The following is a 23571-nucleotide window of genomic DNA, read 5'->3' as shown; positions in this document are numbered from 1 at the left end:
TGGCTGACAAAAATCTTATGGGGTTTGGCACTTCACATTGATCCAAAACATAAACAAAACTCATTACATTACGAAGTAGAGCTGGCAAAAAATTGATGGCACTATCGATAATATCGATTATTTTTTAAAAAATTCAATATCGATAGATAGTTTTGTATATCGATATTATCGGATTAACGTAAAATTCCCTCTTTCATTTGGCGTTGAGACTTTTGTGTACGTTTTTATATTGTGGCTTCCAGAGCCAATTTTCTATGTTGACCACCAGTTGGAAACCAGAAAATTGGAAACTTTGTTCTACAAAAAACTGACCTGGAACAAATGGAGTGTGCCAAAATGCTCGTGAGGACTCCTTCTTTCCTTTTATGTATATTTTCTTGTGTACGTTTATACATTGGAGCTTATTTTTTAATAAATAAATAAATTTTTATTTATTATTGTCTATTTAGGACGAAGGCCACTATTTTTAATTAATTAATTAATTAATTAATTGGATTAATCCATGGTTTAATAAGAAAGGTTAGCCAAAGCTTTATGTCAATTTAAATTTTTTCATTCGACTATGCCTAGAACTTCAAAACAATATAAACAAACTGTGTATGTGTGTGTGGTGTTTGAATAATATGCCAAACAATTTTAAAAACAATCGAATTAAGTGATTTTTAAAATTGTTTTTAGACCATTTGTATGGAAGAAATTGAAATTGGTGAGATATGCATTGAAACAATCAGTTTATCATATTCACAACTCGATTATGTGGAGAAAACTTAACTCTTCATTCATTTTTTCACGTTTTTTAAAAAATGCTCAAAAAATGCATTGTAAACAAACCCACTTGTTGCTTTTATTTTGAAGTTTTAGGAAAACTAGTCGACAATGTATCATATCAACAAACTAGTCGACATGATATCCAAAAACTTCTAAAACTGAAGGCATTACAATTCATGAAGGAAACCCCCCTTCGATTGTATATGTGTATGTATTGAGAAAATGATTCCTAGACAAGACACTAAGGTGACTTGATAAAGAAAAAGACTTCAATAAATACTTCATAATTACAAATTTGTAAAAATGTTTGTATAAATAGAAGTTATCAAAATCAGCCTTTGTCTTCTAGCCATTAGCATTCAAATACGCCTGATGAGCCTGGCTTAAACCACCAGGCGAAACGATCGTAGCGTAATGGTTGAGTGTGTGGTATTTCGCTAGAATTAATTTTTCAATACAAAACTCCTTAGGCCATGTTAGCTCGATTAATCCAATTAATTAATTAAAAAAATTTTTATATTCGTAGCTATTTTTCGTCCCCACAGTTGGAAAAAACGTATTAAATGCAAATTTTGGGCGTTCTGTGTCACCCTGTATTTTTCGATAACTTTTGTTATCGTTGCTAACTTCACGCAGGTTACACATTTGGTCTGTTCCTTTACTTTAAAAAATGGTAACAGTGGCAAAAAATGGTAAAAGTGGTGAACTGGTCTCATATAAATCGTATGCTTGTTAAAGTAAAGGAACGTTTTGCAGGTTAAAAATGGTAAGAAATGGTAACCTCAGGCAGGTAAAGGAACAAAGCTATTGTCAGGTTTGAATGTCGATATTTCTCAAGTATCGATAACTGTCCAACCATCCAGCAACCACAAAACATTTTGTGGTTGCTGGATGGTTGGACAGTTATCGATACTTGAGAAATATCGACATTCAAACCTGACAATAGCTTTGTTCCTTTACCTGCCTGAGGTTACCATTTCTTACCATTTTTAACCTGCAAAACGTTCCTTTACTTTAACAAGCATACGATTTATATGAATGTTTTGTGGTTGCATGATGAATGATAAAAATGAACGGCCACACTAGCAAGCAACAACAAAGCTGTCATTCAGAACTGACAATGTGTACCCAGCTTTACAGAATAGCACTTACCGACAAATATCGCTAACTATCGACATTTGTCGTTAATTCCATCGGTAGAGAGCTACAGAATAGAGCTTGCAAAAAATCGATGTCACTATCGATAATATCGATTATTATTTAAGAATTCAATATCGATAGATAGTTTTGCCTATCGTTATTATCGGAATAAAAACCCCTAACCTGAAATCCAGTGAAATAAATAGAAATTTCGCTGCTTTTCGGTTATGTGTGTGTAAGAAAGTTAGTCCGTAGTCACACGTACACATTTTTCGGTAAAATGAAATGTATTTTTTTACATTTTTTATAAAATTAAAGTAGTTTTTTATTCTCCTTTACATTTCTGTGAACTACTTTCAAGAAAATCATTGACATTTCCGCCACTTTATCTCCAAATTAATGGCGATGACAACTTAACGATTATATCGATAGCAATCGATATTTTAAAACATTATATCGAAAATATCTAATGTTGGGAATATCGATGGTTTGCCAGCTCTACTACAGAATCGCATTACTGGTAGTTCTGCCACGGTAGAGTTGTACAATCTAGTTCATTTGAAATATCTAGTTCAATAGCTCAGTTTTTTTTAACTGAACTAGTTCAGTAATCTAGTTCATAGTTCAATCATTCTCATCAGAATGATGAAAACACATACATACACCGAATAGGAACAAACATTAGAATAGTATAATTAAACTATAAAAATATTACATTAGATTTTATTCCCTTAATACAGAAAGATTTAGTTTGCATTGAGTTTAGAAAAAAACGTCCTTTGGAAAAAATTGTAATCAGAATTTCATTTAAGTGGCTGGCAAAAATGTCTTTTGCTGTGTGTGTAGAAATTATCACCGCGAAAAAAGCTTTGTGTATGTACGTTTCTATTTATTTTTCCTTTTTTCTATCCAAAACAAGGCACATTGAAGGTAATGGATTCGATATATTGGGATATGTTATGTCAAAAATGTTCTTTATGTAGAAATTACTTCTATTACAGTGGTGGTTGACACTTCACATAGATCAGGCCTGCTCAGACACATACAAACACATTTTGTAATTGTGTTGGTTTTGAAATACACAAATTTCAATTTTCCTTTGTCTCTCTGTATACTGTGAGAAATATCGTAACAGTTTTTTTTTTATTTTATATTTCAAAATATAGAGTAGAATAATTATTTTATTTTGACCAAATGTGACTGTTGATGTTATAATTTGTTGCAAATCAAGTTCGTGACAAACCAAAGTGCGTTGACAAACCAAACACTCTAATTTGCCGTAAAAATTTTAGGCAAATAAAAATTCGTATTCAGTATCTTCATTCATTTTTTCAGTGTACGCATATAAATTCATAGACAAATTCGAAAACAGAACCTTCCTCATTGAATGTTCAATAGAGACTGATTTTTAATTATGAAAATATTCAAAACAAAAACAAAAGCTCTCTTTTTAAATTGTGTGTGTGAGAAAATTGACACACACCGACAGCTCAGGTGCGCACCTTGAGCAGGCCTGTAGTGCAATTCTCTAACACATTTTTCGAGTCTCCGACAAAAATCGGTAAAATTAAAATGCTTATAATTTCGGTAATTAACGATATTTTTCGGTAAGTTAGCGACGAATAAAATGTAGTCGTAAAGTTCTACCGATAGCAAGAGTGTTGTCAACTTTAATTTGAACTTTTCATTCATAATTTTGCGTTTTAATTTTAACGACTTTTGTCGTTAACTCAAAAAATGAGTTAGAGAATCGCACTACTGACATAGATCCAAAACATAAACAAAACTCATTACATTACGAAGGCACCAATTATTAGCACATAAGACGGCGTCACTTTATTCATATGTGAATGACATGCTGAACTAGATTGTGAATCGTTCGTTCGTTGATCGTTCTTCGTGGATCTTTCGGTCGGCGCTCAGTGAGCTATTGAACTATATCTACTGATCTAGTTCATATGCTCTTTTCAATGAATCGTTCAATTGAACTAGTTCGTTCATGAACTATACAACTCTAGTACTGAGAATTGCTGTCAATTTCTCGCCACTTTGTAAAAGCCGCCTAAATAGTCTAAAAACAGAGTAAGTTATGGAGTATTAGTATTTCGTAATTACATAGCATCTTAATATGAAAAATATGTTATTATAGTCTTCCCGTAATGAATACGTTGGTGCGTTCCTTTTGTACCGCAAGGTTTTGCAAACAAGTACTTCCGGAGGAGTTACATCAACTTGTAGCGATTGACCTGGATAAACTGGAGGAAAACGTTATGCTAAGACAACACAACAATAACGTTCCACAGATACGAAAACTCTTAAGTAGTATTCGACCTGACAATGCACAAGATATAAAAACATTGAAATCTGAACTTTTTAAACTTCCAAATTCAACGCATCCTAGATTACATGACTATGGAACGGAACCCAAGCAAGTTGAATTGTTTGTACCAAAAGGCTTTAGGAATACAAGGGCAACTGAATTTTCCGAAGCTTCCAAATATATGAACTTATTTCGAATGGACCACCTGGGAAATTACACAGGTCACAAGAGTTATTACTTGTTCGGAAAAATAGCGGAAATGGAGCACGCTTTGAAGGAGTATGCCGTTGACATGCTCTGCGAAAATGATTTTAGTTTTCTTTCTGTACCAGATATTTTACCAAAGAGCATAATCGAAGGGTGTGGAATGCAGGCGGATGGCGAAAGGACGCAAGTATGAAGAACATTTAATACATACATATGTATTTGGAAAGTAATGCTTGACCGACTTGCAAAACGAAACAATGCAATAGTTACATGCAAGTATTGGATCGACATCTTAGTTGAAAACAGGTGCAGCAGGTTGAATGTTCGGACTGGATTCGAATGGATATGAAATGTTTGCCACAGTTAAGTCTTACAGTGTTGATCACGACATTGTATACATATATGTATATGTTGATCACGCCATTGTATACATATATGTATATGTATACAATGTCGTGATCAACACTGTAAGACTTAACTGTGGCAAACATTTCATATCCATTCGAATCCATTCCGAACATTCAACCTGCTGCACCTGTTTTCAACTAAGAGGTTTCCATACCCTTAAAACTCGAGATTTATAGGGTGTATGTAGACTTTTTGGTTGACTATATAACATAGGCGGCAAGTACATACTTGACGAGATATTGGCCATAAGTTGAATATACTGACTGAATTCGGATCGATGATAAAAAAAATTTCGGTTTGAAGGAAAATTTTGTTCGCGCTAACCGAGATTTGTTCCTGTCCATAGAAGAAAGTCTTAAATCGCCGGCCGAATATATACGAAAAAATTTCGATTTAAACCAAACATCGTCAATCCCAAGGGATTTTTTGAACTTTCGGAGCCTATATGTCGGGAAGTATGGACTTCCTGCCCATGATATAGATTGGCGCGATCAGCACTGCAAGAATATCGATCCGAATACAGACCAAACATTCGACCTGCTCCAGATTTAGGATTCGAAAGTTCAAAAACTCTATGGATTTGGCAAGTTTAAAATTGTTTATATACAGTTAGGCAAAAAATGTATTGCAAAGACCAAAATTGTAGAAAATTTCATATTGTTCGTTTAGGGCAAGGCATATTTATATAAAAAAGTGCCTTGGTTTAGGGCAACAAATTATGGCCTGCCTGGGTCTGTGGTCTGAATTCTGCTACCATCGACCACGACATTCAACTCTTGTTCTAAACCCGTAGATTTATTGGCTGATATTTGTATATTCCTCGCGTGGAAAAAAGGTGGTAAGATCAGCAAAAAAAGGAGTTCAGCCTTTCACAAATGTCATCAGGGAAGGCACCTGACGCCAAGATCGTACAATCATCCGCATACTTTACGATCTCAATGCCGTCTGCAACGGTTGGTTAGGTTATAGTTTAGACAGTTCCGGCAATATAACCCCACCATGGACAACTCCCTGTTTCATTCTACGGGTCTTGGACTTCTTGATCCTAAATTCTACGTACGTCTGGCGTCCACACATATAATTTATTATCCAATGTTTCAAACTTGGACAGAGCGTAGTCTGCTCGATGACCTCAAGCAGCGTGGAGTGCTTGACAGTATCAAAGGGGTTTGATACATCAAGAGCCACTATCACTTTTCTCTCACACGGCTTGCTCTGATGGAGTCCTCGCCTAATATGTGTGGAGATGGCCTGCAGCGCAATTGTTGTTGTTGTTGTAACAGTTCGGTTGTATTCGGAAGCTCTTTCCTGAAAATTATAAAGGAAGAATGGAACAAGAAAAGAAAATGGAATATATTATTAATTAGTTGTGTGAACAGGATTTGATGTTGGCAATTGAAGGAATTGTGCTACTTCAATTGGATGTGACCACAAATCAACAGGGGTTAGATTTGTGGGGGCGGACGGACAGTTGAATAGATGTGAAGTATCGTGAGGGCTTTGATGGCAGGAGGGGCACCTGTTTATGGTACCGGGAACAATGCGTTCTCTGTAGGAATTGAGAATGCTACTGTAACCAGACCTAAGTTGTGCCAGTATGGAACGAGTTTGCCTTGGAAGAAGCCTCTCACTATCCGAAATTGCTGGAGGATGTTGATTTAGGACTTTATTGTTTTTGTACACACTTATGGCTTCGGAGACCGCCCGTTGGTGCACAATGTTCAGGGAGTCCGTGTAAGACAATCGGTTGACGTCCGATGGAATGACGTCTTGGATGTCATCACGGTAACACCTGAAGTCCTTACGGATGCGTCTAGGTGGTGGATCTTCCATCACTACGTGATGGTTAGGGTGAGCGCAATTGTTGTGCTGCTTACTGATCCCATGCTATTGATCGGCAACTGGACAGTTATTTCTGATGCTGGGGAGGATTAAAGCACCAAGGGTCTTTGCTACGGGCGACAATATGCCTTTGCTGGCATTCTTGCAATGCATCAGTAGCTGGGTTATTTTCCAGACTTCGGGAACGATGTGTTTGGCAAGCGACAGGTTGAGAACTTTAGTGAGATACTCGACACCCGGAACATCAAGCTGTTGCAGTTTAAGTACCGCTGCTAGCAACAGAGTTTACTTCCTCCGCAACTGATTTTGATTTATCTTATATCGATAGATAGTTTTGTATATCGATATTATCGGATTAACGTAAAATTCCCTCTTTCATTTGGCGTTGAGACTTTTGTGTACGTTTTTATATTGTGGCTTCCAGAGCCAATTTTCTATGTTGACCACCAGTTGGAAACCAGAAAATTGGAAACTTTGTTCTACAAAAAACTGACCTGGAACAAATGGAGTGTGCCAAAATGCTCGTGAGGACTCCTTCTTTCCTTTTATGTATATTTTCTTGTGTACGTTTATACATTGGAGCTTATTTTTTAATAAATAAATAAATTTTTATTTATTATTGTCTATTTAGGACGAAGGCCACTATTTTTAATTAATTAATTAATTAATTAATTAATTGGATTAATCCATGGTTTAATAAGAAAGGTTAGCCAAAGCTTTATGTCAATTTAAATTTTTTCATTCGACTATGCCTAGAACTTCAAAACAATATAAACAAACTGTGTATGTGTGTGTGGTGTTTGAATAATATGCCAAACAATTTTAAAAACAATCGAATTAAGTGATTTTTAAAATTGTTTTTAGACCATTTGTATGGAAGAAATTGAAATTGGTGAGATATGCATTGAAACAATCAGTTTATCATATTCACAACTCGATTATGTGGAGAAAACTTAACTCTTCATTCATTTTTTCACGTTTTTTAAAAAATGCTCAAAAAATGCATTGTAAACAAACCCACTTGTTGCTTTTATTTTGAAGTTTTAGGAAAACTAGTCGACAATGTATCATATCAACAAACTAGTCGACATGATATCCAAAAACTTCTAAAACTGAAGGCATTACAATTCATGAAGGAAACCCCCCTTCGATTGTATATGTGTATGTATTGAGAAAATGATTCCTAGACAAGACACTAAGGTGACTTGATAAAGAAAAAGACTTCAATAAATACTTCATAATTACAAATTTGTAAAAATGTTTGTATAAATAGAAGTTATCAAAATCAGCCTTTGTCTTCTAGCCATTAGCATTCAAATACGCCTGATGAGCCTGGCTTAAACCACCAGGCGAAACGATCGTAGCGTAATGGTTGAGTGTGTGGTATTTCGCTAGAATTAATTTTTCAATACAAAACTCCTTAGGCCATGTTAGCTCGATTAATCCAATTAATTAATTAAAAAAATTTTTATATTCGTAGCTATTTTTCGTCCCCACAGTTGGAAAAAACGTATTAAATGCAAATTTTGGGCGTTCTGTGTCACCCTGTATTTTTCGATAACTTTTGTTATCGTTGCTAACTTCACGCAGGTTACACATTTGGTCTGTTCCTTTACTTTAAAAAATGGTAACAGTGGCAAAAAATGGTAAAAGTGGTGAACTGGTCTCATATAAATCGTATGCTTGTTAAAGTAAAGGAACGTTTTGCAGGTTAAAAATGGTAAGAAATGGTAACCTCAGGCAGGTAAAGGAACAAAGCTATTGTCAGGTTTGAATGTCGATATTTCTCAAGTATCGATAACTGTCCAACCATCCAGCAACCACAAAACATTTTGTGGTTGCTGGATGGTTGGACAGTTATCGATACTTGAGAAATATCGACATTCAAACCTGACAATAGCTTTGTTCCTTTACCTGCCTGAGGTTACCATTTCTTACCATTTTTAACCTGCAAAACGTTCCTTTACTTTAACAAGCATACGATTTATATGAATGTTTTGTGGTTGCATGATGAATGATAAAAATGAACGGCCACACTAGCAAGCAACAACAAAGCTGTCATTCAGAACTGACAATGTGTACCCAGCTTTACAGAATAGCACTTACCGACAAATATCGCTAACTATCGACATTTGTCGTTAATTCCATCGGTAGAGAGCTACAGAATAGAGCTTGCAAAAAATCGATGTCACTATCGATAATATCGATTATTATTTAAGAATTCAATATCGATAGATAGTTTTGCCTATCGTTATTATCGGAATAAAAACCCCTAACCTGAAATCCAGTGAAATAAATAGAAATTTCGCTGCTTTTCGGTTATGTGTGTGTAAGAAAGTTAGTCCGTAGTCACACGTACACATTTTTCGGTAAAATGAAATGTATTTTTTTACATTTTTTATAAAATTAAAGTAGTTTTTTATTCTCCTTTACATTTCTGTGAACTACTTTCAAGAAAATCATTGACATTTCCGCCACTTTATCTCCAAATTAATGGCGATGACAACTTAACGATTATATCGATAGCAATCGATATTTTAAAACATTATATCGAAAATATCTAATGTTGGGAATATCGATGGTTTGCCAGCTCTACTACAGAATCGCATTACTGGTAGTTCTGCCACGGTAGAGTTGTACAATCTAGTTCATTTGAAATATCTAGTTCAATAGCTCAGTTTTTTTTAACTGAACTAGTTCAGTAATCTAGTTCATAGTTCAATCATTCTCATCAGAATGATGAAAACACATACATACACCGAATAGGAACAAACATTAGAATAGTATAATTAAACTATAAAAATATTACATTAGATTTTATTCCCTTAATACAGAAAGATTTAGTTTGCATTGAGTTTAGAAAAAAACGTCCTTTGGAAAAAATTGTAATCAGAATTTCATTTAAGTGGCTGGCAAAAATGTCTTTTGCTGTGTGTGTAGAAATTATCACCGCGAAAAAAGCTTTGTGTATGTACGTTTCTATTTATTTTTCCTTTTTTCTATCCAAAACAAGGCACATTGAAGGTAATGGATTCGATATATTGGGATATGTTATGTCAAAAATGTTCTTTATGTAGAAATTACTTCTATTACAGTGGTGGTTGACACTTCACATAGATCAGGCCTGCTCAGACACATACAAACACATTTTGTAATTGTGTTGGTTTTGAAATACACAAATTTCAATTTTCCTTTGTCTCTCTGTATACTGTGAGAAATATCGTAACAGTTTTTTTTTTATTTTATATTTCAAAATATAGAGTAGAATAATTATTTTATTTTGACCAAATGTGACTGTTGATGTTATAATTTGTTGCAAATCAAGTTCGTGACAAACCAAAGTGCGTTGACAAACCAAACACTCTAATTTGCCGTAAAAATTTTAGGCAAATAAAAATTCGTATTCAGTATCTTCATTCATTTTTTCAGTGTACGCATATAAATTCATAGACAAATTCGAAAACAGAACCTTCCTCATTGAATGTTCAATAGAGACTGATTTTTAATTATGAAAATATTCAAAACAAAAACAAAAGCTCTCTTTTTAAATTGTGTGTGTGAGAAAATTGACACACACCGACAGCTCAGGTGCGCACCTTGAGCAGGCCTGTAGTGCAATTCTCTAACACATTTTTCGAGTCTCCGACAAAAATCGGTAAAATTAAAATGCTTATAATTTCGGTAATTAACGATATTTTTCGGTAAGTTAGCGACGAATAAAATGTAGTCGTAAAGTTCTACCGATAGCAAGAGTGTTGTCAACTTTAATTTGAACTTTTCATTCATAATTTTGCGTTTTAATTTTAACGACTTTTGTCGTTAACTCAAAAAATGAGTTAGAGAATCGCACTACTGACATAGATCCAAAACATAAACAAAACTCATTACATTACGAAGGCACCAATTATTAGCACATAAGACGGCGTCACTTTATTCATATGTGAATGACATGCTGAACTAGATTGTGAATCGTTCGTTCGTTGATCGTTCTTCGTGGATCTTTCGGTCGGCGCTCAGTGAGCTATTGAACTATATCTACTGATCTAGTTCATATGCTCTTTTCAATGAATCGTTCAATTGAACTAGTTCGTTCATGAACTATACAACTCTAGTACTGAGAATTGCTGTCAATTTCTCGCCACTTTGTAAAAGCCGCCTAAATAGTCTAAAAACAGAGTAAGTTATGGAGTATTAGTATTTCGTAATTACATAGCATCTTAATATGAAAAATATGTTATTATAGTCTTCCCGTAATGAATACGTTGGTGCGTTCCTTTTGTACCGCAAGGTTTTGCAAACAAGTACTTCCGGAGGAGTTACATCAACTTGTAGCGATTGACCTGGATAAACTGGAGGAAAACGTTATGCTAAGACAACACAACAATAACGTTCCACAGATACGAAAACTCTTAAGTAGTATTCGACCTGACAATGCACAAGATATAAAAACATTGAAATCTGAACTTTTTAAACTTCCAAATTCAACGCATCCTAGATTACATGACTATGGAACGGAACCCAAGCAAGTTGAATTGTTTGTACCAAAAGGCTTTAGGAATACAAGGGCAACTGAATTTTCCGAAGCTTCCAAATATATGAACTTATTTCGAATGGACCACCTGGGAAATTACACAGGTCACAAGAGTTATTACTTGTTCGGAAAAATAGCGGAAATGGAGCATGCTTTGAAGGAGTATGCCGTTGACATGCTCTGCGAAAATGATTTTAGTTTTCTTTCTGTACCAGATATTTTACCAAAGAGCATAATCGAAGGGTGTGGAATGCAGGCGGATGGCGAAAGGACGCAAGTATGAAGAACATTTAATACATACATATGTATTTGGAAAGTAATGCTTGACCGACTTGCAAAACGAAACAATGCAATAGTTACATGCAAGTATTGGATCGACATCTTAGTTGAAAACAGGTGCAGCAGGTTGAATGTTCGGACTGGATTCGAATGGATATGAAATGTTTGCCACAGTTAAGTCTTACAGTGTTGATCACGACATTGTATACATATATGTATATGTTGATCACGCCATTGTATACATATATGTATATGTATACAATGTCGTGATCAACACTGTAAGACTTAACTGTGGCAAACATTTCATATCCATTCGAATCCATTCCGAACATTCAACCTGCTGCACCTGTTTTCAACTAAGAGGTTTCCATACCCTTAAAACTCGAGATTTATAGGGTGTATGTAGACTTTTTGGTTGACTATATAACATAGGCGGCAAGTACATACTTGACGAGATATTGGCCATAAGTTGAATATACTGACTGAATTCGGATCGATGATAAAAAAAATTTCGGTTTGAAGGAAAATTTTGTTCGCGCTAACCGAGATTTGTTCCTGTCCATAGAAGAAAGTCTTAAATCGCCGGCCGAATATATACGAAAAAATTTCGATTTAAACCAAACATCGTCAATCCCAAGGGATTTTTTGAACTTTCGGAGCCTATATGTCGGGAAGTATGGACTTCCTGCCCATGATATAGATTGGCGCGATCAGCACTGCAAGAATATCGATCCGAATACAGACCAAACATTCGACCTGCTCCAGATTTAGGATTCGAAAGTTCAAAAACTCTATGGATTTGGCAAGTTTAAAATTGTTTATATACAGTTAGGCAAAAAATGTATTGCAAAGACCAAAATTGTAGAAAATTTCATATTGTTCGTTTAGGGCAAGGCATATTTATATAAAAAAGTGCCTTGGTTTAGGGCAACAAATTATGGCCTGCCTGGGTCTGTGGTCTGAATTCTGCTACCATCGACCACGACATTCAACTCTTGTTCTAAACCCGTAGATTTATTGGCTGATATTTGTATATTCCTCGCGTGGAAAAAAGGTGGTAAGATCAGCAAAAAAAGGAGTTCAGCCTTTCACAAATGTCATCAGGGAAGGCACCTGACGCCAAGATCGTACAATCATCCGCATACTTTACGATCTCAATGCCGTCTGCAACGGTTGGTTAGGTTATAGTTTAGACAGTTCCGGCAATATAACCCCACCATGGACAACTCCCTGTTTCATTCTACGGGTCTTGGACTTCTTGATCCTAAATTCTACGTACGTCTGGCGTCCACACATATAATTTATTATCCAATGTTTCAAACTTGGACAGAGCGTAGTCTGCTCGATGACCTCAAGCAGCGTGGAGTGCTTGACAGTATCAAAGGGGTTTGATACATCAAGAGCCACTATCACTTTTCTCTCACACGGCTTGCTCTGATGGAGTCCTCGCCTAATATGTGTGGAGATGGCCTGCAGCGCAATTGTTGTTGTTGTTGTAACAGTTCGGTTGTATTCGGAAGCTCTTTCCTGAAAATTATAAAGGAAGAATGGAACAAGAAAAGAAAATGGAATATATTATTAATTAGTTGTGTGAACAGGATTTGATGTTGGCAATTGAAGGAATTGTGCTACTTCAATTGGATGTGACCACAAATCAACAGGGGTTAGATTTGTGGGGGCGGACGGACAGTTGAATAGATGTGAAGTATCGTGAGGGCTTTGATGGCAGGAGGGGCACCTGTTTATGGTACCGGGAACAATGCGTTCTCTGTAGGAATTGAGAATGCTACTGTAACCAGACCTAAGTTGTGCCAGTATGGAACGAGTTTGCCTTGGAAGAAGCCTCTCACTATCCGAAATTGCTGGAGGATGTTGATTTAGGACTTTATTGTTTTTGTACACACTTATGGCTTCGGAGACCGCCCGTTGGTGCACAATGTTCAGGGAGTCCGTGTAAGACAATCGGTTGACGTCCGATGGAATGACGTCTTGGATGTCATCACGGTAACACCTGAAGTCCTTACGGATGCGTCTAGGTGGTGGATCTTCCATCACTACGTGATGGTTAGGGTGAGCGCAATTGTTGTGCTGCTTACTGATCCCATGCTATTGATCGGCAACTGGACAGTTATTTCTGATGCTGGGGAGGATTAAAGCACCAAGGGTCTTTGCTACGGGCGACAATATGCCTTTGCTGGCATCCTTGCAATGCATCAGTAGCTGGGTTATTTTCCAGACTTCGGGAACGATGTGTTTGGCAAGCGACAGGTTGAGAACTTTAGTGAGATACTCGACACCCGGAACATCAAGCTGTTGCAGTTTAAGTACCGCTGCTAGCAACAGAGTTTACTTCCTCCGCAACTGATTTTGATTTATCTTACCAAAGGTTTTTTACTTCCCATTACCAGTGCAGATTTCGACATGGACACCAACTCCAACTGCAAATTACGGGTGACTTCCGAATCGTCAGTTACTTTGTATTCGTGCATGAAACTAGGGGTTATTGGATCGAGTTCCCCACTACTGCCATTTCATAAAATTACTCTAGTGTGGAACTCGATTTAAGAACCCCTAGTTTCATGCACGAATACAAAGCAACTGACGATTCAGAACCAGTCCTACTATTTCGTGAATTTTATTTTACAAAATTTTGTGAAATGTATACTCTTTTGTTCTGTAGGGATCTACAAATCGACTTGTAGAGCAGGCAAGAAAATTTTTATAATACCAAAGAGTGCGGTGCGAATTTATTTTTAACTCAATGATGGAGACGTGCTAGCATAATAAATCTTACTTATCTTTAAACATACATATTTAGATAAATAAAAGAAAATATACATGTGTATAAATAAAAACACAAAATTCATCTCTATTGGATCGATGGAATGGGTTCAAATGCTGATGAAAATATCGGATCTATCACGACTTCCTTTGAATTGTTTCAAATGCTGATGAAACGATCGGATCTTTAACGACTTCCTTTGAATGGGTTCAAATGCTGATGAAAAGATCGGCTCTATCACGACTTCCGATCGAATCTTTCATGATTTCCATTGAATGGGTTCAAATGCTGATGAAAAGATCGGATCTTTCACGACTTCATTTGAACCAATGCAAAAGATCCTGTGAACTCATGACATCTCATGTAACCGCTTCCATAAAATTTTGCTGTGTAAAAACACAATATTCATGTCTATAGGATCGATGAAATGGGTTCAAATGCTGATGAAAAAATCGGATCTTTCACGTCTTCCTTTGCATTGGTTTAAGTGTTAATGAAAAGAACGGATCTTTCACGACTTCGTTTGAACCAAAGCAAAAGATGCCATGAAATCACGTCATCGCATGGAACCCCTTCCTTCAAATTTTGATGGGGTATTTTAACCTTAAGGTCTCAAGGGTCTTTTCTACTGGCGACAAAAGCGTAATCAGCCTGTACGATTCACTTTTGCTGGCATTCTTGTCAGGCTTCAGTAGCTGGGCTATTTTCAAGACTTCGGGAACGATGTGGCTAGAGAGATGTTTAGTGAGGTACACCACTTCAGCTGTTGCAGTTGCAGTTTAAGCACCGCCGCTGCTCGCAACAGAATTTACTTCCTCCGCAACTGGTTTTGATACATCTTACTTACTTCCCATCACCAGTGCAGATTTCGAAGTGGACTCCAACTGTAAATTACTATTTCGTGAATTTTAGTATGTAATTATATTTTACAACATTTTAGAAATGTATACTCCTTTGTTTTGTAGGGATCTATATCTGATGAAAAGATCCGATCTTTCACGACTTCCTTTGCATTGGTCCAAATGCTAATGAAAAGATCTGATCTTTCACGACTTCTTTTGAACCAATGCAAAAGATGCCAAGAAATCACGTCATCGTATGGAAACCCTTCCTTCAAATTTTGCTGGGGAACTATACAAAATATCAATTAATTTGTTAGAAAACTACATTATTTGTTCTCGAAGTAGAGTGACTTGACCAGGCAAACACAAAAGCTGAACGCGCAATGGTTTGATACGACTACATTTTTAGAGCTACTTTAACAAATTATTACGTTTTGTCTTTTTCTCTAAAATAATTTTTTTTTGTTTTTGAAATTTCAACGAAAAACTTATATTCTTGAAGAAGAATAGTTCTTCTGAAGGCTATGTACTGAAAATGTACTTTATTAACAAGTTGTCTAAGAAATAGTTAAACATTTATTCTTTAAATACTCTTTTTGTGAGAAACTTCCAGTAAAACTGAATTTCTTTGTTATGCCATGTCGGTGTTGTGGAATTCTGTAATGAATTTAAAGGCCAGTATTGTGCAGATTAGAAGTGCATGAAATGAAAAGTCTATTGGACAATATGTACGACATATCAAGGATTCTCTGTGGAGTATATCTTGAAATTGTTTTACTGCCCTAATCAACATTTTGTATTCCTATTTCATATCAACTTGTTGCTAAATATTGGGAGAAAATAATGGAGAAAAATTTATTGTTGTGCATCATAAAGTGATAATATCTGCTATAAATAGCATGCACAACTGAAAAAATAACGAAAGCCAATCATGTAGAGAATTTTCAAAGCTACAACATTTTCTTTAGTCACATTTCGATAGGACTGGCAGTTTCCAAGCAAAACCGTGAAAACCTAAAAAACCCTAAAAATGTCAACTTGAATCGCGATTTATTTAAAAAAATGTTAATCTATGAACATTGTCGTTTCAGAATCCGCAAAAACTTCCCAGGTGTGAGCGCCTTCAATTTAAAGTTGCTTCAAGAGCACCGTGCGTGAAAATCACTCCAGCGATTATTTCTTATTTTTAGATTGTTCTCATCTATGAACATTGCTGTTTCAGACTCGGCAGAAATTTCCAGTTGTAAGCTCCTTCCATTTAACGTTGGTTCAAGAGCACCGTGATGTTGTACACTCAGCCGTTAGGCTAACTATAAAAATATACCTCAGCGAAATAATGTTTTGACGAAACTAGCGTCAAACAATTTGGAGTCGATTTATTGCAGTTCTGTCAGGCTCGATCGTATTATAACTCTCGAGCAGATCAAAAGATTTGGTCCAAATTTTCGATCTTCCAATATTTTATCCAAACTTTAAGTCATATCGGTTCACTCCTTGGACATTTCCCCCGCAAGACTTCAAAATGTTTCCCGAAAATCATGAGCACAATAACTCTCGTAAGTCCAAATCGGTTTTTTTCGAGACATAAATTAGGTTCGAATATGAATTATATCGATTCACTTCTTCAGGTACCTCCAACACAAAATTTCAATTATCCGATTTGAACATCCTAAAATTATCCTAAAAACATCTTCGGATATATCCCTCACAAAGGTTCAACATAACTGTATTTTAAGGGCTATTCGAGGAGTCATTGCACATTTTGACCAATGGTACACCTTGCGGTCTTGTTCACAGCTGTTGTACTCTTACGTTTGAGTAAAAGATTTAGTTGTGCTTTTATGTTGTAAATAAAAGACTTATTGATAAATTAACAAACTTAAGCAAGATTTATTCTGTTTAATTCTGGAAACTGAAAATACGTTACAATTGATGTGCGTGTTACTACTTGTGGTGTAATACAATGACTGTGTTGTCTGAATGACTGAAAGAGACTGACTGAGTGAGAAAGAGTATAGCATGAGGGTAGCAAGTGTGTGTGTGTGTATGTATAATAACAATGATGCCTAGTTTCTGATTGTTTACAGTAGAACCCTAACATCTCCCTTTTTGAGACTTCTCGGGGGTCCGGGATACTGGCTGTACAGGGTTTCTTCGAGAAGTGATGCGTTGTGGGTGCATAACCGGTGATGATGGTGGAGTTGTGAAATCTTCTTCCATTGGTGGACTAATGTTGAAGTCTTCTAGTAGGATTTGAAGAGGAAGATTATCATTTTGCTCTGCAGGTACATTTTGATCGGTTTCTCTTGCTCGGAGTTGATCTGCGTGAGATCTCACAAGAATTTGTCTCTTATCCACTTGAATGAGAGTGTTGTAGGTAACATTTCCCACTTTGTTGATAATTTCACCTGGAACCCAGTAGCTTTTATTACCTTTGAAGTGTTTAGCGTAGACAAGATCTCCAGTGATGAAATTTCGTTGTTTTGTACCATGTTTCCGGTTGTATAGTTTCTCCATTTGAATGTTTCTCTCTCTGCTCGCTGGTGGAGGCTTTGTTATTAAATCGAAAACTGTTCTCATTTTTCGACCTAGGAATGATTCCGCTGGAGAGAGTTCATTAGGTGAGTTTTTGTTCGGTGTTGAACGATACACTTCTAAGAATGTTTGTAGTGCATTAGACGCCGTCTCCTTTCCCTCTGATTTTTTTAAAGATCGTTTGAGAGTATCGACGAATCTTTCTGCTTAACCATTGGAACTTGGGTGATATCGAACTGTTCGTGTATGTTTGATTCCTCGTTGAGAACACCAATTTTCAAAATCCGCTGAGGAAAATTGTGTTCCATTGTCGGATACGATTTGTTCAGGATTTCCAAACTGTGAACAATAAGTTGTTAGTAACCTTAATGTTGCTGCGGTCGTGGTTGATGAAGTTTCATATATGACGGGATATTTGGAATATGAATCCACTATTACGAGGTAGTAAATGCTTTTTACAGGACCTGCGTAATCTATGTGAACACGTTCGAGAACGCGTGTTGTTGTGGGCCAAGGACAAAGGTTGGTTTTGATGGGACTTTTTGCTGCGAGTTGGCAATTGTTGCATTTCTTGACGTAAGTCTCTATGTCCTTGTCTATGTTTGGCCAATATACGTAGCTGCGTGCGATAGATTTGCTTCTTTCTGTTCCTATGTGTCCGCGATGCAGTTATTTGAGAATTTGTTTTCTGTAGCATTCGGGTACTATTATGCGCGTATTGAACATAAGACAATCATCTGTTATTGATATTGAATCTTGCCTGTTGAAATATGGAAGAATTGAAGAATCTATGCTGTTTTTGTTTTCTGGCCAGCCGTTGTATACGTAGTTTGAAACTGTTTGTAAGGTTGAATCCTTTTTGGTTGCATCCTGTATCATTTTGAAGCTAACTGGCAGTGTTGATACGGCGTCTGTGATGTCATATCTTATGTCATTTTCTAGGTTGATTGAAGCTATGATGTACTCGTCTGATGGTTTTTCATGTGCGCTTATCAATCTTGACAGAACGTCTGCATGTCCAAAATCCTTTGTATTGGTAACTTTATATCGAAATCGTAGGTGAGAAGGATGAGAGCCCAACGTTGTAACCTGTTCGCGGTGTAGACCGGAATACCTTTTTTGGAACCAAATATGGTGAGCAATGGCTTATGGTCGGTATGTAGGGTGAATTTTCTTCCGAAAATCATTTTGTGGAAACGTTGTACGGCGAAAACTAGTGCTAGTCCTTCTTTTTCGATTTGACTGTAATTTCGCTCCGTTGGAGTAAGTGATCTTGAGACGTGATGAATGGCTTTGACACTGTTGTCTGGGTAAGTATGGTATATTACCGCTCCGATGCCATGTGATGATGCGTCCGCTGCAATGTGAATTGGCAATGCTGGATTGTAATGAGTTAGTAGTAAATCCGATGTTAGAATGCGTTTGAATTCGTTGAGAGATTGTTGACATTCTTTGGTCCAAATGAATTTGTGATCTTTTTTTAAGAGATCATCTAGTGGTTTTCGGATGTTTCTCATGTTGTGGACATACTTTCCATAGTGGTTTATGGAGCCAAGTAAAGATCGTACTTCTGAAATGTTTTCAGGGACCTTCAGATTCTGTATTGCAAGAATTTTATCTGGATCAGGTCGTATGCCATTTTTATCTATGATTTGACCTAGATACTTGATTGATGGTTTGAAAAATTGACATTTTTCGAATTTGAGTTTGAACCCGTAATCTTGAATTTTCTGTAATAACAAATTAAGATTAGTTTTGTGATCGTGAAGAGATCTACTTGCCAAGACTATGTCGTCTATGTACGCTCGTGCTCCTTGGATGCCTGTGCATAGCTCATCCATGATTCGCTGGAAGGATCCTGGTGCTGATTTTATACCTGGGGTGAGGCGATTAAATCTGTATAACCCTTTGTGAGTATTAATAGTTAGCAAGTCTTTGCTTTGATCGTCGACTTCTACATGTAGATATGCGTCAGAGAGATTCAAATGACTAAATATCATACAATCGTGACAATCTGAGAGAATTTCTTCAGGAGTGGGCAGAGGATACTGATTTGGTTCAATTGAATTGTTGAGACCCGTGGAATAGTCTGCACAAATTCTATTTTTTCCGTTCCTTCTACTCACGACTATTGGCGCTGCAAATTTTGAAGAATTGACTGGTGTGATGATATTTGCTTTTTCAAGTCTATCTAGCTCTGTTTCTATTTCTGTTCTCACGGCATATGGTACTGGGCGTTTTGCAATGAATGTTTCTTTTGCGTCTGGAAGAAGTTTAATATGCACTTTGGTTTTTGTACAAAGGCCAAGACTACTGTTGTCGAAAACAGGTTTGAACTTGCTTCTCGGGTTTGATATGTATTCATCGTTTGATATTTGGCGACACCAAGCTGAAATTGGTTTGTCCCAAAGGTTAAAACTTTGTATCCAGTCGATACCCATTATGTTTAAGTTATCGATTTCCGTGACGTAACATTGTAGAGTTAGCGTTTTGTCTGATACCGTTATGTTGCATTGACACTTTCCGATTAGGCTGATGCTGTTGGAATTAACGTCTGTTGCAGTATCATTTGTTTTGTGTACGTGAGGCTTACCTATGTATTCCCATGTTGATCGTGATATGATTGAAATATCGGATGCTGTGTCGATTTGTAATTTGACTTGTTTCTTGTTTATTTCCACGGTGGTATATTTTCGCAATTGTTGAAATTGGAGTTGCTTTGAAGAGAATACAGCGTTGGCGTTGTATTTTGTTTTGTCCGACTTGACTGCAGTTTTGTCTGTAGTGGACTTGCCTCGTTTTGCGCTTTTGCAAAAGTTATCCTTGTGACCTGTCTGCTGACACTTTGAACATTTATGATTTTTAAATGGACAGTATTTTGAGTAATGCATGTCTCCGCATAACCAGCAGGGCGTTTTAGGAATTTTATGGGAATGCTTGTTGTTGTTCTTGGCGAATTTCTTGACTGCGCATATTGATTGCGATTGATGCTCGATCAATGTATTGTCTGTTTTCAAATCCATGAGTCGTTGAGTTTCATCTACAAGCGTGTCTAGAGTTGTGGAGTCCTTTGCTTCGTCTAGCAATTTGAGTACACGTAAGCGAATGTCGTTGTCTTTGCTTGATTGTAAACCTAAGACATAGATTAGACACTTGAATTGATCCACTTGCATTTCATTTAGCTTGAAGAGTTCGCACTGTAAGTTGACTCTACCGGCGTATTCCTTATAGTCTTCTCCTTCAAGTTTTTTCATTTGCAAACACTTGTAGCGTTGAGACACTTGAGTTTCTACCTTACCAAATAGTTTGTTAAGTTTCGCCAGGGTGTCTTTGAGACTCATTTCTGTTGGATTCTTTGGAAGAACGTAGTTCCTGAATCTTTCGTGAACACTGTTTGACATCTTTCTCCAGAGTAACGCAACTTTGTCATGATCGTCCAGAGATTGGGCTTCTTTTTCGAAGACATGTTGGTAGCGATTGTACCACGCTTGAAAAATTAATCCGCTTTCCGGTTCATAAACGAAGTCTGTCATGGAATGTGAAAGAGATTCCATCAATGCTGCTTTTGAAGTGCTGGGACTCGTAGCATCTTTGGTGTTTCCAGTACTCTGTGCTTGAAGTAGATTTGTTAATTGTTGCAGTAACTGCGTTTGAAGATTCATAGCCGCTTGCTGTTCAGCTAGTAATTTCACAATGTTCTCGCTTGACATTTTATGTGCAGTTGATTTTTGCGTAGATGAATTGAAATTAAAGAATTTATTTCCTTATTCACCGTCCTCGTCGCCAGTTGTTGTACTCTTACGTTTGAGTAAAAGATTTAGTTGTGCTTTTATGTTGTAAATAAAAGACTTATTGATAAATTAACAAACTTAAGCAAGATTTATTCTGTTTAATTCTGGAAACTGAAAATACGTTACAATTGATGTGCGTGTTACTACTTGTGGTGTAATACAATGACTGTGTTGTCTGAATGACTGAAAGAGACTGACTGAGTGAGAAAGAGTATAGCATGAGGGTAGCAAGTGTGTGTGTGTGTATGTATAATAACAATGATGCCTAGTTTCTGATTGTTTACAGTAGAACCCTAACAACAGCGATATTGTATTTTTCGTGGGTAAGTCCATGGTTACGCCAGGATTGGTCCAAAGGCTTTAAATATTACGGCGACCAACCGAATTGACGGCTTGGTACCATAACTATCAAAAGGAATGACTTACAAAATTAGGACCACTTCCAAATTGGACTATATCATTCGATTCTTTCAGGTACAAAAGTACAAAACATTTGCGCTTTCATTAAGTCAAATTTTTGAGCACAACATAAACATTTATCCGCAACACCAACAATCGTGAAATTATATACCCCAAATATTATCGATTCGATATAAAAATCTCAGCTCACACACGCTGAGGGTATATTTCTATATATATATGTATATATATATATATATATATATATATATATATATATATATATTTTAATTGAAAAATACATTTTTAGAAATGTTTCGTGATATCTCTGTCGACAAACCCGACCGATACTTTTTATCATAAGTTTGCCTCCGATGTGTCGACAGAAATGATAAATCTTTGGGCATAGTCCTTGGAAAGTTTTTAAAGTCATCGAGTCCATAAACATCTACTCGTACCATTAAGACAGAAATAAGTCTAATCTGCACTTGCAGATTCGAGTTATTCTTTTTTTGAGGTATTTATCTAAATTAATTTATAATTGGTATACAAATAACATTAAAAAGTTTTTGAGATAGATCTTCTTATCAGAATCAGTCCTCGTGATCAAAAATGTGTTCAATTGTAAACTTAATAGGGCAAAAATAATACAAAATTTTTTTAATGGGAAGGTAGTGTGTTATGTTTGGACCGAACTGTTTATATCCTCCACCACATAAACACTGTATATCTACATTCGTCATATTCGCTCATGCAATCCCTAAATTCAAACGTGGATCTATTTTAACCACTTTCGGCAAGGTGGTTCTCCCACCAAAAGAATTTCCAAAATCCATATTACGGACGTTTTTTTTTAAATAGCTTTTAAATACTGAAAATCTTTGTTTAGCGAAAACTTGGACCTATATTAGCAATTCTCTGCGGGAATTAGAACCCAAAAGGCCAAAAAAAGAGCTAATGTGGTTGAAATTTTTGGGATACACCAAAAGTTAAACTAATATGGGTAAAATTCATTTCAAAGATTTTTTAGTTAGTGCGTCAATTCTGTTGGGGGGAATTTGTATTGGGACTATACCGAACATGGGCGGGTTCATTTTCAATTCTAAACATCCAAGGACTAATATCTAAAATTGGCGAACTCTCTCTATTGAATTTATATAATTTTTGTCAATATTACATATAAAATCAACTAAAAAAAAATAGATTTACGTAACGCTACACAAAATTTTTAAATTTCATGATTTTTGGTCAAGTTGGGCCCCCCCGAAATGATATCCTGCGTACGTCCCTGCTGGGGCCTGCAAGTTTCCATAGTAATTTGTATGGGACAAAGATGAATTTTCACGAAATTGCTCTAAAGGCAACATTTATTGTCCAATCGATAAGAAAATTTAACCAGTTCATGGCTAGAAAAAAGCCTACAAAAATGTATGTATATAGGGTAAGATTTGACATTTGTAGTAAGATTTGATTTGTAGTTTTGTTTATAGAAGTAAGTTGTAGCTCGGGCATGGTTGACAATGCTACTATATAGGGATAGCGCTTGTCCTGTTCTCAGCTCTTTGGAGCCATTTTAGGCCTTTTGCCATGTGTAAAAGACCCGACGGCTCTGCTTGGCAGAATGCTGTAAGAGCATGGATGGTGTGCACACCCATGGTGCGTTGTCTTCTAGAAAGGAGCATAGGACAGCGACATAAAAGGTGCTCGATCGTTTCAGTTTCTTCCTC

General features: G+C 36.4%; 1 protein-coding gene across 1 annotated transcript in view; it reads left to right on the top strand.

Annotated features, from left to right (window-relative positions):
* The first annotated feature begins 10741 nt into the window (after nt 1–10741).
* The window catches only part of SerRS-m (Seryl-tRNA synthetase, mitochondrial), a 135077-nt gene continuing 122247 nt past the window's right edge, over nt 10742–23571 (top strand). Inside the window, exons 1-2 of the mRNA XM_073979153.1 lie at nt 10742–10861; nt 10929–11493. Coding sequence (XP_073835254.1) covers nt 10779–10861; nt 10929–11493 — 648 coding nt within the window. The 5' untranslated portion in view covers nt 10742–10778. The remainder of the gene's footprint in view (nt 10862–10928; nt 11494–23571) is intronic.

Source organism: Musca autumnalis, unplaced genomic scaffold, assembly GCF_047663935.1.
Source record: "Musca autumnalis isolate F117 unplaced genomic scaffold, ASM4766393v1 scaffold_3, whole genome shotgun sequence".
Taxonomy (NCBI): Eukaryota; Metazoa; Arthropoda; class Insecta; order Diptera; family Muscidae; genus Musca; species Musca autumnalis.
Note: the sequence above shows the minus strand (reverse complement) of the source record. Positions and strands in the feature narration are given on the sequence as shown.